Here is a 16,831-nt window from a genome sequence, read left to right as displayed (position 1 = left end):
AGGCTCACAGAGAAAGTTACGGTGCAGCTGCAGCTTTAAAATAAGAGGAATTCTTCTCTTTTTGGAATCAGATTTGAAACTTAAGTTGTTCAGTCTACATAAACGTATTAGAGATAAGTTGTCATGTAACTCTCAGTTTATTGATGCCATGCAGTTTTATGTCAGTGTTCTACAGAGAGAAGTCAACTACAACATGTTCTCAACCAAAACCAAAGCGCTGCTCTGTCCATTACTTCAGATGTGGCGCCTGTATCCTTCTGGTGTTTATGTGCTGTGTTGCTGCAGATGAACCCTGCAGAGTTAGTTGCATTCAATTAATGTACAAAATGTAACAGCAGCTCTCTCGCCCCACTCACTATTGAATCAACTATATGATGAACACTAAATAGTGAGTGAATGGATGAACAAGTGGACATTTCAAATAAAGCACGGGTGCACACGTCAACTAAAGCTCATAACTTCTTGCAAACCAGTGCAAAGGTGTCTCTGCATATTACAAAATCATCAGGAGTGTTTTCCCGTAATCAAACTGGAAACCCGTGTGTTTTTATTCCTTTGTCCCTACAGATCTTCCACAGGAACATGGATGTAAGGAGGAGGAAGACCGGCAACTTGCTGACCAGCAACTCTGTAACCAGGAGAGGAACTCCAGTTCGGACCCGGAGGCCCCAGAGGCCCCAGAACCTCCACAGATTAAAGAAGAACAGGAGGAACTCTGCACCACCATGGAAGGAGAGCAGCTTCTACTAAAGCAGGAGACTGATACTTTTATGTTGACTCCCACCTGTCAGCAAAGTGATTTCAGTGACACAGAACCAAACACTGACCAGCTTTATTCTCATAACTCTCCCTCTAGACAAACTCAAGAAGGAAGCCACATAAGTCACAGTGACAATGAGGACAACTCTCCTGTGTCAGAGAGTCAGTTTACTACTGAGTCAGGTGAAACGTCTGTAAAACGTAATGTTTGTGGAAAACCTTTTAGAGAAAAGTATATTATAGGACAACGTCAAAGAATTCACACAAGTGAGAAGTTGCATTCTTGTACAATATGTGGAAAAAGGTTTGCTGAAAAGTATTCTTTGTTGGCTCACATGACAATCCACACAGGTGAGAAGCTGTTCTCTTGTAAAACATGTGGGAAAAGTTTTACTCGACAGAATGGTCTTTTGATTCACATGAGAATCCACACAGGTGAGAAGTTGTTCTCTTGCAAAACATGTGGCAAAAACTTCACTCAAAGTGGTAACTTGTTGACCCACATGAGAGTTCACACAGGTGAGAAGTTGTATTCTTGTAAAATATGTGGGAAAAGTTTCACTCAAAGGGGTAACTTGTTTAGACACATGAGAGTCCACACAGGTGAGAAGTTGCATTCTTGTACAATATGCGGGAAAAGGTTTGCTGAAAAGTATTCTTTGTTGGCTCACATGACAATCCACACAGGTGAGAAGCTGTTCTCTTGTAAAACATGTGGGAAGAGTTTTACTCGACAGCATGGTCTGTTGATTCACATGAGAATCCACACAGATGAGAAGTTGTTCTCTTGCAAAGCATGTGGCAAAGATTTCACTCAAAGTGGTAACTTGTTGACCCACATGAGAGTTCACACAGGTGAGAAGTTGCATTCTTGTACAATATGTGGAAAACGTTTTGCTAAGAAGACTTCTTTGTTGGCTCACATGACAATCCACACAGGTGAGAAGTTGTTCTCTTGTCAAACATGTGGAAAGAGTTTTACTCGACAAACTGGTCTATTGATCCACTCGAGAATGCACACAGGTGAGAAGTTGTCCTCTTGTAAAACATGTGGGAAGAGTTTTACTCGACAAACTTATCTGTTCGACCACATGAGAATCCACACAGGTGAGAGACCTTTTGCATGTGGAACATGTGGGAAAACTTTTACGCAGAGAGGTCATTTGTTGGCCCACATGAGCATCCACACTGGAGAGAGACCATATTCCTGTGGAACGTGTGGAAAAGATTTCAGTAGAAGAAGTTCTTTGAGAATTCATATGAAAGTCCACAGAGATGAAGAAGATGTCCTATTATGAATTATTTCAAAAGAACAAACTTAATGCTGACTTCAGAGTGAGCCTTTTGCATTTTAAGTTGACACCCTATTCTGTCCTGTGTGCTAGATTCCAAAAATATGGTTACCTGTCCACGGATACCTGTCCACGGTGTACCTTGCCTCTCATCCAGTGGTAGCTTAGTTAGGCTCCAGCCATGTTGCGATCGTGAATTGGATAAAGTTGGTTTGGAAAATGGATGATTGGGTGAATTTTCTTTTTCTGACCTGGTGTTGTAAATTAAAGTAAAGTTTTCTCTAAATGTCCACCAAAGTGTTTTTACCGAATTACTAATACTTCCATTTAATCAGATTTAGATGAGTTTGTTGGTTCTATGAGTTCCTCGCTCTGAAATTAATTTTGGGTGTTACGTGAGGTGAGGTGGGATGTTTGGACTGTTGTGGATGACGTGAACTTGTGCTTCATGTTTAGTCCATATTGAATAAAAGAATCAATCCTCCAACACTATGTGAGTACTGATTGAAGTGCAGTTCAAGCATGAATTATTATGTATCTTTATATAATGTGCTATACATATTGTGCATTATTTTGTGTTTCTAAACTCTCGTCGATTCAGTCAGTTTCTCCTGACTTTTCGACATACTGTTGGTTTAATACTAAATATGAGATGCATTCTTTCATATAACGTAGAGCTCTGACTGGGATCCTCTTCGAATGGGACAGTTTTCCTGTTTACTTTGCTGTTTAAACACTTTTAAAACACTGGGTTTTAATATAACTTACATTCTTTCATTTGTGTTTATTTACTCTGTATTTTCTAAATCTTTAACTTGTGTTTCCTTTTTTTGCATTTTGGGTTACATATTTACACAAATTGTTACTGTCAGTGTCTTTACATTCTGTAGTTTGAAGACTTTATTTCATGGTTTGAAGGAAAAAACTAAACACATTTACAAACAAGTTGGGAAATGATTACTGGGATGTAGGGAGCAACAGGAACAGGGCTCAAAACTTAGTGGACTTTGGTGAATAAGACAGGGACAGAGATATATTTTTAATTTCCTTATCTGAACTGGGGTTTGATGGGAGCTCAGAATGTAGCCCCTATAATCATTTCCTAAGATCTTCTTGAGCTTGCTGGAGACCGTGATGGGATTCAGGATAGACGTTGGGAGAAAATTGTCAAACTTTGGAGAAGACGACCACACTTATGCTAAGCTGTGATGTGAGTCTGCAGCACCAGGCAGGGCTTTAGGTATTCATGCTATCACGTTGCTGCATAGAGATTATTTCATGCTGTTAGAAAAATTATGGAGTTATACTATGAGAAAAGCTGCAAGAATAAAGGTTCATGTGATTGGGGGGACGCTTCCTCCTTTCTTTTGCTTCTCATAATACTGTGTAGCAAACAAAATTGTTTTTGACTGTCTGAACTCGTCTTCCCATAAAATTGAATGGCTAGTAATGCCTTTTCCCATAACATTGTGTGGCCAGCAAGCATAAACAATATAAATAGCAAGAGCACCATTTTGTGAGTCAGACAACTCTGAGCCAGCTTCCTGACAGGTTATGCGGACTTGTCTCTTTCTTGTAACAAATAAAGGTTTTGTATTGATCATAACCAGCGACTCTGAGCCTAATTTTGAGAGAATTTTTCTGACACATGCATACAAACATAGATATAGTGAAATTTATGATTAATAACAACCTTGTTATCAAGGTTAGCTGTATGAAAATGAAAAGAGCAAGATGAAAGCTTAAAGCTTGTGAGAAGATTCAGTTCATTCAACATTTTATCTTAGAAAACTAATTGTTAGAATATTAGTTGTTCCTGAAAAAGTAGAAAAACCCCACTTATTAAATATTTTATGATATATCTTATTTTAATTTACTGACTTGAAATTCTTTAAAAAGTAATGGTTTTGTTGTCTGTTGTGGATCGTTAAAGGATTTCTGAGTGAAGGAAAAATCCAGAAGGTGGCAGTAATGCAACTCATCTAATGAAATCTGCCGTATTACTTCAGAGAAGAAGAAAAACCAAAGAAGAAGAAGTAGAAAAACACAACAGACCACCGGAAGTAAACAATAAGCCGCCAGCAGAAGTGTTTGAGGACTCAGCAGGAGGACTGTGGTGTTGTCTGAGCTGAATATCTGAGTGTGAGCAGCAACAATGTCTTCAGCTCAGCATCTGAGAGAGTTTATCAGCCAGCGACTAACTGCTGCTGCTGAAGAAATATTCACAGAGTTTGAGAAAACCATCGTCCAGTACGAGGAAGAGATCGACCGTCAGCGCAGACTGCTGGATATCACCTGGAAACCCCGAATAAACTTACAGAGAATAGGTATATGAAACCGTGATGGGCTGAATGAACTCACACATGAATATGACTGATGGAGGATCCTGATCAGAGCTCTACGTTACATTTATTTCAGGCTCACAGAGAAAGTTACGGTGCAGCTGCAGCTTTAAAATAAGAAGAGTTCTTCTCTTTTAGGAATCAGATTTGAAACTTAAGTTGTTCAGTCTAAATAAACGTGTTAAGTTGTCATGTAACTCTCAGTTTATTGATGCCATGCAGTTTTATGTCAGTGTTCTACAGAGAGAAGTCAACTACAACATGTTCTCAACCAAAACCAAAGCGCTGCTCTGTCCATTACTTCAGATGTGGCGCCTGTATCCTTCTGGTGTTTATGTGCTGTGTAGCTGCAGATGAACCCTGCAGAGTTAGTTGCATTCAAGTAATGTACAAAATGTAACAGCAGCTCTCTCGCCCCACTCACTATTGAATCAACTATATGATGAACACTAAATAGTGAGTGAATGGATGAACAAGTGGACATTTCAAATAAAGCACTGGTGCACACGTCAACTAAAGCTCATAACTTCTTGCAAACCAGTGCAAAGGTGTCTCTGCATATTACAAAATCATTAGGAGTGTTTTCCCGTAATCAAACTGGTAACCCGTGTGTTTTTGTTCCTTTGTCCCTACAGATCTTCCACAGGAACATGGATGTAAGGAGGAGGAAGACCGGCAACTTGCTGACCAGCAACTCTGTAACCAGGAGAAGAACTCCAGTTCGGACCCGGAGGCCCCAGAGGCCCCAGAACCTCCACAGATTAAAGAAGAACAGGAGGAACTCTGCACCACCATGGAAGGAGAGCAGCTTCTACTAAAGCAGGAGACTGATGCTTTTATGTTGACTCCCACCTGTCAGCAAAGTGATTTCAGTGACACAGAACCAAACACTGACCAGCTTTATTCTCATAACTCTCCCTCTAGACAAACTCAAGAAGGAAGCCACATAAGTCACAGTAACAATGAGGACAACTCTCCTGTGTCAGAGAGTCAGTTTACTACTGAGTCAGGTGAAACGTCCATAAAACCAAATGTTTGTGGAAAACCTTTTAGAGAAAAGTATATTATAGGACAACATCAAATAATTCAAACAGGTGAGAAGGCGTTTGCTTGCCAAACTTGTGGGAAAAAGTTTGCTCAAAGTTGTACTTTATTGAGACACAAAAGAGTCCACACAGGTGAAAAAATATTTTCCTGTGAAACATGTGGAAAAAGTTTTTCTCAGAATAGTAGTCTGTTGACCCACATGAGAATCCACACAGGTGAAAAGTTGCATCCTTGTGAAATGTGTGGAAAAAGTTTCACTCAAAAGGGTAATTTGTTTAGACACATGAGAATCCACACAGGTGAAAAGTTGTATCCTTGTAAAATATGTGGGAAAAGTTTCACTCAAAGTGGTACTTTGTTCAGACACATGAGAGTCCACACAAGTGAGAAGTTGCATTCTTGTAAAATATGTGGGAAAAGCTTTGCTCAGAAGAATTCTTTGTTGGCTCACATGACAATCCACACAGGTGTGAAGTTATTCTCTTGTAAAACATGTGGAAAGAGTTTTACTCGACAGAATGGTCTGTTGATTCACATGAGAATCCACACAGGTGAGAAGTTGTTCTCATGCATAACATGTGGCAAGAACTTCACTCAAAGTGGTCACTTGTTGACCCACATGAGAGTTCACACAGGTGAGAAGTTGTATTCTTGTAAAATATGTGGAAAACGTTTTGCTCAGAAGACTTCTTTGTTGGCTCACATGACAATCCACACAGGTGAGAAGCTGTTCTCTTGTAAAACATGTGGGAAGAGTTTTACTCGACAAAATGGTCTATTGATCCACTCGAGAATGCACACAGGTGAGAAGTTGTCCTCTTGTAAAACATGTGGGAAGAGTTTTACTCGACAAACTGGTCTGTTCGACCACATGAGAATCCACACAGGTGAGAGACCTTTTCCATGTGGAACATGTGGGAAAACTTTTACGCAGAGAGCTCATTTGTTGGCCCACATGAGCATCCACACTGGAGAGAGACCATATTCCTGTGGAACGTGTGGAAAAGATTTCAGTAGAAGAAGTTCTTTGAGAATTCATATGAAAGTCCACAGAGATGAAGAAGATGTCCTGTTATGAATTATTTCAAAAGAACAAACTTAATGCTGACTTCAGAGTGAGCCTTTTGCATTTTGAGATGACACCCTATTCTGTCCTGTGTGCTAGATTCCAAAAATATGGTTACCTGTCCACGGTTACCTTTCCACGGTGTACCTTGACTCCCATCCAGTGGTAGCTTAGTTAGGCTCCAGCCATGTTGCGATCCTGAATTGGATAAAGTTGGTTTGGAAAATGGATGATTGGGTGAATTTTCTTTTTCTGACCTGGTGTAAATTAAAGTAAAGTTTTCTCTAAATGTCCACCAAAGTGTTTTTACCAAATTACTAATACTTCCATTTAATCAGATTTAGATGAGTTTATTGGTTCTACGAGTTCCTCGCTCTGAAATTAATTTTGGGTGTTACGTGAGGTGAGGTGGGATGTTTGGACAGTTGTGGATGACATGAACTTGTGCTTCATGTTTAATCCATATTGAATAAAAGAATCAATCCTCCAACACTATTTGAGTACTGATTGAAGTGCAGTTCAAGCATGAATTATTATGTATCTTTATATAATGTGCTATACATATTGTGCATTATTTTGTGTTTCTAAACTCTCGTCACTTCAGTCAGTTTCTCCTGACTTTTCGACATACTGTTGGTTTAATACTAAATATGAGATGCATTCTTTCATATAACGTAGAGCTCTGATTAGGATCCTCTTCGAATGGGGCAGTTTTCCTGTTTACTTTGCTGTTTAAACACTTTTAAAACACTGGGTTTTAATATAACTTACATTCTTTCATTTGTGTTTATTTACTCTGTATTTTCTAAATCTTTAACTTGTGTTTCCTTTTTTTGCATTTTGGGTTACATATTTACACAAATTGTTACTGTCAGTGTCTTTACATTCTGTAGTTTGAAGAATTTATTTCATGGTTTGAAGGAAAAAACTAAACACATTTACAAACAAGTTGGGAAATGATTACTGGGATGTAGGGAGCAACAGGAACAGGGCTCAAAACTTAGTGGACTTTGGTGAATAAGACAGGGACAGAGATATATTTTTAATTTCCTTATCTGAACTGGGGTTTGATGGGAGCTCAGAATGTAGCCCCTATAATCATTTCCTAAGATCTTCTTGAGCTTGCTGGAGACCGTGATGGGATTCAGGATAGACGTTGGGAGAAAATTGTCAAACTTTGGAGAAGACGACCACACTTATGCTAAGCTGTGATGTGAGTCTGCAGCACCAGACAGGGCTTTAGGTATTCATGCTATCACGTTGCTGCATAGAGATTATTTCATGCATATACAAATAGATATAGAGAGATTTATTATTAATAAGAACTTTGTTATCAAGGTTAACTATATTAAAATGAAAGAGCAAAATAAAAGCTTAAAGCTTGGGAGAAGATTCAGTTCATTCAACATTTTATATTAGAAAACCAATTCTTAGAACTTTAATTGTTCCTGAAAAAAAACAACACTTTTTATATTTTTTATTTAAAAATGAACTCCCAGCTGGGGCCTTTCCGTGTGGAGTTTGCATGTTCTCCCTGTGTATGCGTGGGTTTTCTTCGGGGACTTCGGCTTCCTCGCACCGTCAAAAAAACATGCATGTTAGGTTAATATATGTCTCTAAAATTGTCCTTATGAGTGAGTGTGAGCGTGTGTGGTTGTTTTTCTCGTTTGTCTCTGTGTGGCCCTGTGATGGACTGGCGACCTGTCCAGGGTGTTAACCCGCCTCTCGCCCGATGACCGCTGGGATAGGCTCCAGCCCCCCCCGCGACCCGACCGAAAGATTAAGCGGGTATAGAAAATGGATGGATGGGTTAAAAAATGTTTACAGTTTTTTAAAAAGTAATGGTTTTGTTGTCTGTTGTGGATCATTTGAGGAGCTTTGAGTGAAGGAAAAATTCAGAAGGTGGCAGTAATGCAACTATTCTAATGCCAGCTGCCGTAAAACCTCAGAGAAGAAGAAGAAGAACCAGAGAAGAAGAGAAGAACCACAGAAGAAGAAGATAAAGACAGCTGACCACCGGAAGTAAACAATAAGCCGCCAGCAGAAGTGTTTGAGGACTCAGCAGGAGGACGGTGGTGTTGTCTGAGCTGAATATCTGAGTGTGAGCAGCAACAATGTCTTCAGCTCAGCATCTGAGAGAGTTTATCAGCCAGCGACTAACTGCTGCTGCTGAAGAAATATTCACAGAGTTTGAGAAAACCATCGTCCAGTACGAGGAAGAGATCGACCGTCAGCGCAGACTGCTGGAAATCACCTGGAAACCCCGAATAAACTTACAGAGAATAGGTATATGAAACCGTGATGGGCTGCATGAACTCACACATGAATCTGACTGATGGAGGATCCTGATCAGAGCTCTACGTTACATTTATTTCAGGCTCACAGAGAAAGTTACAGTGCAGCTTTAAAATAAGAGGAATTCTTCTTTTTTAGGAATCAGATTTGAAACTTAAGTTGTTCAGTCTAAATAAACGTGTTAAGTTGTGATGTAACTCTCAGTTTATTGATGCCATGCAGTTTCATGTCAGTGTTCTACAGAGAGAAGTCAACTACAACATGTTCTCAACCAAAACCAAAGCGCTGCTCTGTCCATTACTTCAGATGTGGCGCCTGTATCCTTCTGGTGTTTATGTGCTGTGTAGCTGCAGATGAACCCTGCAGAGTTAGTTGCATTCAAGTAATGTACAAAATGTAACAGCAGCTCTCTCGCCCCACTCACTATTGAATCAACTATATGATGAACACTAAATAGTGAGTGAATGGATGAACAAGTGGACATTTCAAATAAAGCACTGGTGCACACGTCAACTAAAGCTCATAACTTCTTGCAAACCAGTGCAAAGGTGTCTCTGCATATTACAAAATCATCAGGAGTGTTTTCCCGTAATCAAACTGGTAACCCGTGTGTTTTTGTTCCTTTGTCCCTACAGATCTTCCACAGGAACATGGATGTAAGGAGGAGGAAGACCGGCAACTTGCTGACCAGCAACTCTGTAACCAGGAGAGGAACTCCAGTTCGGACCCGGAGGCCCCAGAGGCCCCAGAACCTCCACAGATTAAAGAAGAACAGGAGGAACTCTGCACCACCATGGAAGGAGAGCAGCTTCTACTAAAGCAGGAGACTGATACTTTTATGTTGACTCCCACCTGTCAGCAAAGTGATTTCAGTGACACAGAACCAAACACTGACCAGCTTTATTCTCATAACTCTCCCTCTAGACAAACTCAAGAAGGAAGCCACATAAGTCACAGTAACAATGAGGACAACTTTCCTGTGTCAGAGAGTCATTTTACTACTGAGTCATGTGAAACGTCCGTAAAACCAAATGTTTGTGGAAAACCTTTTAGAGAAAAGTATATTATAGGACAACATCAAATAATTCAAACAGGTGAGAAGGCGTTTGCTTGCCAAACTTGTGGGAAAAAGTTTGCTCAAAGTTGTACTTTATTGAGACACATCAGAGTCCACACAGGTGAAAAAATGTTTTCCTGTGAAACATGTGGGAAAAGTTTTTCTCAGAATAGTAGTCTGTTGACCCACATGAGAATCCACACAGATGAGAAGTTGTATCCTTGTGAAATATGTGGGAAAAGATTCACTCAAAGGGGTAATTTATTGAGACACATGAAAATCCACACAGGTGAAAAGTTGTATCCTTGTAAAATATGTGGGAAAAGTTTTGCTCTAAAGGCTACTTTGTTTAGACACATGACAATCCACACAGGTGAGAAGGTGCATTCTTGTAAAATATGTGGAAAAAAGCTTGCTGAAAAGAATTCTTTGTTGGCTCACATGACAATCCACACAGGTGAGAAGCTGTTCTCTTGTAAAACATGTGGGAAGAGTTTTACTCGACAAAATAGTCTGTTGATCCACATGAGAATCCACACAGGTGAGAAGTTGTTCTCATGCAAAACATGTGGCAAGAACTTCACTCAAAGTGCTAACTTGTTGACCCACATGAGAGTTCACACAGGTGAGAAGTTGCATTCTTGTAAAATATGTGGAAAAAAGCTTGCTGAAAAGAATTCTTTGTTGGCTCACATGACAATCCACACAGGTGAGAAGTTGTTCTCTTGTCAAACATGTCGGAAGAGTTTTACTCGACGAAATGGTCTGTTGATCCACATGAGAATCCACACAGGTGAGAAGTTGTTCTCGTGCAAAACATGTGGCAAGAACTTCACTCAAAGTGCTAACTTGTTGACCCACATGAGAGTTCACACAGGTGAGAAGTTGCATTCTTGTAAAATATGTGGAAAACGTTTTGCTCAGAAGACTTCTTTGTTGGCTCACATGACAATCCACACAGGTGAGAAGCTGTTCTCTTGTAAAACATGTGGAAAGAGTTTTACTCGACAAACTGGTCTATTGATGCACTCGAGAATGCACACAGGTGAGAAGTTGTTCTCTTGTAAAATATGTGGGAAGAGTTTTACTCGACAAACTTGTCTGTTGATCCACATGAGAATCCACACAGGTGAGAGACCTTTTGCATGTGGAACATGTGGGAAAACTTTTACGCAGAGAGCTCATTTGTTGGCCCACATGAGCATCCACACTGGAGAGAGACCATATTCCTGTGGAACGTGTGGAAAAGATTTCAGGAGAAGAGGTTCTTTGAGAATTCATGTGAAAGTTCACAGAGATGAAGAAGATGTCCTATTATGAATTATTTAAAAAGAACAAACTTAATGCTGACTTCAGAGTGAGCCTTTTGCGTTTTAAGTTGACACCCTATTCTGTCCTGTGTGCTAGATTCCAAAAATATGGTTACCTGTCCACGGTTACCTGTCCACGGTGTACCTTGCTTCTCATCCAGTGGTAGCTTAGTTAGGCTCCAGCCATCTTGCGATCCTGAATTGGATAAAGTTGGTTTGGAAAATGGATGATTGGGTGAATTTTCTTTTTCTGACCTGGTGTTGTAAATTAAAGTAAAGTTTTCTCTAAATGTCCACCAAAGTGTTTTTACCGAATTACTAATACTTCCATTTAATCAGATTTAGATGAGTTTGTTGGTTCTATGAGTTCCTCGCTCTGAAATTAATTTTGGGTGTTACGTGAGGTGAGGTGGGATGTTTGGACTGTTGTGGATGACATGAACTTGTGCTTCATGTTTGTACCTCATGTTTAATCCATATTGAATAAAAGAATCAGTCCTCCAACACTATTTGAGTACTGATTGAAGTGCAGTTCAAGCATGAATTATTATGTATCTTTATGTAGTGTAGTGTACTATATATATATTGTGTATTATTTTGTGTTTTTAAACTAGTCGATTCAGTCAGTTTCTCCTGGCTCTTCAACACACTCTCTGTAAAAAAAAAAAAAAACACTTTTCATATTTTTTATTTAAAAATGAACTCCCAGCTGGGGCCTTTCATTGTGGAGTTTTCATGTTCTCCCCGTCTATGCGTGGGTTCTCTCCGGCTTCGTCCCACCGTCCAAAAACATGCATGTTAGGTTAATTGGTGACTCTAAATTGTCCTTAGGAGTGAGTGTGAGCGTGTGTGGTTGTTTGTCTCATTTGTCTCTGTGTGGCCCTGTGATGGACTGGCGACCTGTCCAGGGTGTTAACCCGCCTCTCGCCCGATGAATGCTGGGATAGGCTCCAGCCCCCCCCCCCCCGCGACCCGACTGAAAGATTAAGCGGGTATAGAAAATGGATGGATGGGTTAAAAAAATGTTTACAGTTTTTTAAAAAGTAATGGTTTTGTTGTCTGTTGTGGATCACTTGACGAGCTTCGAGTGAAGGAAAAAATCCAGAAGGTGGCAGTAATGCAACTATTCTAATGCCAGCTGCCGTAAAACCTCAGAAAAGAAGAAAAACCAAAGAAGAAGAAGAAGAAAACACAACAGACCACCGGAAGTAAACAATAAGGCGCCAGCAGAATTGTTTGAGGACTCAGCAGGAGGACGGTGGTGTTGTCTGAGCTGAATATCTGAGTGTGAGCAGCAACAATGTCTTCAGCTCAGCATCTGAGAGAGTTTATCAGCCAGCGACTAACTGCTGCTGCTGAAGAAATATTCACAGAGTTTGAGAAAACCATCGTCCAGTACGAGGAAGAGATCGACCGTCAGCGCAGACTGCTGGAAATCACCTGGAAACCCCGAATAAACTTACAGAGAATAGGTATATGAAACCGTGATGGGCTGAATGAACTCACACATGAATCTGACTGATGGAGGATCCTGATCAGAGCTCTACGTTACATTTATTTCAGGCTCACAGAGAAAGTTACGGTGCAGCTGCAGCTTTAAAATAAGAAGAGTTCTTCTCTTTTAGGAATCAGATTTGAAACTTAAGTTGTTCAGTCTAAATAAACGTGTTAAGTTGTGATGTAACTCTCAGTTTATTGATGCCATGCAGTTTTATGTCAGTGTTCTACAGAGAGAAGTCAACTACAACATGTTCTCAACCAAAACCAAAGCGCTGCTCTGTCCGTTACTTCAGATGTGGCGCCTGTATCCTTCTGGTGTTTATGTGCTGTGTTGCTGCAGATGAACCCTGCAGAGTTAGTTGCATTCAAGTAATGTACAAAATGTAACAGCAGCTCTCTCGCCCCACTCACTATTGAATCAACTATATGATGAACACTAAATAGTGAGTGAATGGATGAACAAGTGGACATTTCAAATAAAGCACGGGTGCACACGTCAACTAAAGCTCATAACTTCTTGCAAACCAGTGCAAAGGTGTCTCTGCATATTACAAAACCATCAGGAGTGTTTTCCCGTAATCAAACTGGTAACCCGTGTTTTTTTATTCCTTTGTCCCTACAGATCTTCCACAGGAACATGGATGTAAGGAGGAGGAAGACCGGCAACTTGCTGACCAGCAACTCTGTAACCAGGAGAAGAACTCCAGTTCAGACCCGGAGGCCCCAGAGGCCCCAGAACCTCCACAGATTAAAGAAGAACAGGAGGAACTCTGCACCACCATGGAAGGAGAGCAGCTTCTACTAAAGCAGGAGACTGATACTTTTATGTTGACTCCCACCTGTCAGCAAAGTGATTTCAGTGACACAGAACCAAACACTGACCAGCTTTATTCTCATAACTCTCCCTCTTGTCAAACTCAAGAAGGAAGCCACATAAGTCACAGTAACAATGAGGACAACTCTCCTGTATCAGAGAGTCAGTTTACTACTGAGTCAGGTGAAACATCCATAAAACGTAATGTTTGTAGAAAACCTTTTAGAGGAAAGTATATTATAGGACAACGTCAAAAAATTCACACAGGTGAAAAAATGTTTTCCTGTGAAACATGTGGGAAAAGTTTTTCTCAGAATAGTAGTCTGTTGACCCACATGAGAGTCCACACAGGTGAGAAGTTGCATTTTTGTACAATATGCGGAAAAAGTTTTGCTCAAAATGGTACTTTGTTTAGACACATGAGAGTCCACACAGGTGAGAAGTTGCATTATTGTACAATATGTGGAAAAAGGCTTGCTGAAAAGAATTCTTTGTTGGCTCACATGACAATCCACACAGGTGAGAAGCTGTTCTCTTGTAAAACATGTGGGAAGAGTTTTACTCGAAAAAAGGGTCTGTTGATCCACATGAAAATCCACACATATGAGAAGTTGTTCTCTTGCAAAACATGTGGCAAGAACTTCACTCAAAGTGGTACTTTGTTGAGACACATGAGAGTTCACACAGGTGAGAAGTTGCATTCTTGTACAATATGCGGAAAAAGTTTTGCTCAAAATGGTACTTTGTTTAGACACATGAGAGTCCACACAGGTGAGAAGTTGCATTCTTGTACAATATGTGGAAAAAGGCTTGCTGAAAAGAATTCTTTGTTGGCTCACATGACAATCCACACAGGTGAGAAGCTGTTCTCTTGTAAAACATGTGGGAAGAGTTTTACTCGAAAAAAGGGTCTGTTGATCCACATGAGAATCCACACAGGTGAGAAGTTGTTCTCATGCAAAACATGTGGCAAGAACTTCACTCAAAGTGGTCACTTGTTTAGACACATGAGAGTTCACACAGGTGAGAAGTTGCATTCTTGTACAATATGCGGAAAAAGTTTTGCTCAAAATGGTACTTTGTTTAGACACATGAGAGTCCACACAGGTGAGAAGTTGCATTCTTGTACAATATGCGGAAAAAGTTTTGCTCAAAATGGTACTTTGTTTAGACACATGAGAGTCCACAAAGGCCAGAAGTTGTTTTCTTGCAAAACATGAGGCAAGACCTTCGCTCAAAGTGCTAACTTGTTGACCCACATGAGAGTTCACACAGTTGAGATGTTGCAATCTTGTAAAGTAAGTGAAAAAAGTTTTGATCAAAATAATTCTTTTTTTGGCTCACATGACAATCCACACAGGTGAGAGACCTTTTGTACATTGAACATATGGGAAAAATTTCACGCAGAGAGGTCATTTTTTGGCCCACATTAGCATCCACACTGGAGAGAGACCATATTCCTGTGGAATGTGTGGAAAAGATTTCAGGAGAAGAGGTTCTTTGAGAATTCATATGAAAGTTCACAGAGATGAAGAGGATGTCCTGTTTTGCATTATTTAAAAAGAACAAACTTAATGCTGACTTCAGAGTGAGCCTTTTGCATTTTGAGTTGACACCCTATTCTATCCTATACGCTAGATTCCAAAGATATGGTTACCTTTCCACGGTGTACCGTGTCTCCCATCCAGTGGTAGCTTAGTTAGGCTCCAGCCATGTTGCGATCCTGAATTGGATAAAGTTGGTTTGGAAAATGGATGATTGGGTGAATTTTCTTTTTCTGACCTGGTGTTGTAAATTAAAGTAAAGTTTTCTCTAAATGTCCACCAAAGTGTTTTTACCGAATTACTAATACTTCCATTTAATCAGATTTAGATGAGTTTGTTGGTTCTACGAGTTCCTCTCTCTGAAATTAATTTTGGGTGTTACGTGAGGTGAGGTGGGATGTTTGGACAGTTGTGGATGACATGAACTTGTGCTTCATGTTTGTACCTCATGTTTAATCCATATTGAATAAAAGAATCAATCCTCCAACACTATTTGAGTACTGATTGAAGTGCAGTTCAAGCATGAATTATTATGTATCTTTATATAATGTGCTATACATATTGTGTATTATTTTGTGTTTCTAAACTCTCAAGTCACTTCAGTCAGTTTCTCCTGAATCTCCGACATACTGTTTGTTTAATACTAAATATGAAATGCATGCATTCATAATAACGTAGAGGTCTGATTAGGATCCTCTATGAATGGCAAAGTTTTCCTATTTACTTTGCTATTTGAACACTTTTTAATATAACTGACATTCTTTTATTGGCATTTATTTACTGTATCTTTTCGAAATCTTTAACTTGTGTGTTTCTTTTTTATATATGTTTTTGTTACATATTTACACAAGTTGTTGGTGTCAGTGTCTTTACATTCTGTAGTTTGAAACTGAAAGAGCAAGACAAAAGCAAGATAAAAGCTTAAAGCTTGTCAGAAGATTCAGTTCATTCAACATTTTCTCTCATTAAGCCAAGTCATGGAACTGTAATTGTTCCTGAAAAAAAAAACAACAGTACTTTTTATATATATAAATATTTTTTTTGGAGGTGGGGGGGTCCCAGCTGGGGCCTTTCCGTGTGGAGTTTGCATGTTCTCCCTGTGTATGCGTGGGTTTTCTTCGGGGACTTCGGCTTCCTCCCACCGTCAAAAAAAAACATGCATGTTAGGTTAATATATGTCTCTAAAATTGTCCTTATGAGTGAGTGTGAGCGTGTGTGGTTGTTTTTCTCGTTTGTCTCTGTGTGGCCCTGTGATGGACTGGCGACCTGTCCAGGGTGTTACCCCGCCTCTCGCCCGATGACCGCTGGGATAGGCTCCAGCCCCCCCGCGACCCGACCGAAAGATTAAGCGGGTATAAAAAATGGATGGATGAGTTAAAAAAATGTTTACAGTTTTTTAAAAAGTAACGGTTTTGTTGTCTGTTGTGGATCATTTGAGGAGCTTTGAGTGAAGGAAAAATCCAGAAGGTGGCAGTAATGCAACTATTCTAACTTAAGCTGCCGTAAAAACCTCAGAGAAGAAGAAAAACCACAGAAGAAGAAGAAGAAGAAGAAGAAGAAAAAGACAAAAGACAACTGACCACCGGAAGTAAACAATAAGGCGCCAGCAGAAGTGTTTGAGGACTCAGCAGGAGGACTGTGGTGTTGTCTGAGCTGAATATCTGAGTGTGAGCAGCAACAATGTCTTCAGCTCAGCATCTGAGAGAGTTTATCAGCCAGCGACTAACTGCTGCTGCTGAAGAAATATTCACAGAGTTTGAGAAAACCATCGTCCAGTACGAGGAAGAGATCGACCGTCAGCGCAG

The 16,831-nt window shown here is 40.0% G+C and overlaps 4 protein-coding genes across 4 annotated transcripts; all 4 read left to right on the top strand.

The window, feature by feature from the left end:
• Window positions 1–1,093: 1,093 nt before the first annotated feature.
• LOC140268531 (uncharacterized) lies at window positions 1,094–2,491 on the top strand. Its single transcript, XM_072363446.1, has one exon. It carries the CDS (start codon window positions 1,095–1,097, stop codon window positions 2,055–2,057), a length of 963 nt encoding a protein of 320 aa, XP_072219547.1. The 5' UTR covers window position 1,094; the 3' UTR covers window positions 2,058–2,491.
• A 1,694-nt stretch (window positions 2,492–4,185) lies between these two features.
• Window positions 4,186–6,925, top strand: LOC140268498 (uncharacterized). The gene is made up of 2 exons (XM_072363406.1): window positions 4,186–4,378; window positions 5,029–6,925. The coding sequence occupies exons 1-2, from the start codon at window positions 4,207–4,209 to the stop codon at window positions 6,516–6,518; spliced, it is 1,662 nt and encodes a 553-aa protein (XP_072219507.1). The 5' UTR covers window positions 4,186–4,206; the 3' UTR covers window positions 6,519–6,925.
• Window positions 6,926–8,569: 1,644 nt separating this feature from the next.
• Window positions 8,570–11,649, top strand: LOC140268486 (uncharacterized). The gene is made up of 2 exons (XM_072363395.1): window positions 8,570–8,792; window positions 9,437–11,649. Exons 1-2 carry the CDS (start codon window positions 8,621–8,623, stop codon window positions 11,176–11,178), a joined length of 1,914 nt encoding a protein of 637 aa, XP_072219496.1. The 5' UTR covers window positions 8,570–8,620; the 3' UTR covers window positions 11,179–11,649.
• Window positions 11,650–12,871: 1,222 nt separating this feature from the next.
• LOC140269113 (uncharacterized) lies at window positions 12,872–15,515 on the top strand. Its single transcript, XM_072364136.1, has 2 exons — window positions 12,872–12,947; window positions 13,291–15,515. Exons 1-2 carry the CDS (start codon window positions 12,872–12,874, stop codon window positions 14,700–14,702), a joined length of 1,488 nt encoding a protein of 495 aa, XP_072220237.1. The 3' UTR covers window positions 14,703–15,515.
• Window positions 15,516–16,831: the final 1,316 nt, after the last annotated feature.

Source organism: Leuresthes tenuis, unplaced genomic scaffold (genome assembly GCF_036924035.1).
Source record: "Leuresthes tenuis unplaced genomic scaffold, fLeuTen1.0.hap1 SCAF_14, whole genome shotgun sequence".
Taxonomy (NCBI): Eukaryota; Metazoa; Chordata; class Actinopteri; order Atheriniformes; family Atherinopsidae; genus Leuresthes; species Leuresthes tenuis.
Note: the sequence above shows the minus strand (reverse complement) of the source record. Positions and strands in the feature narration are given on the sequence as shown.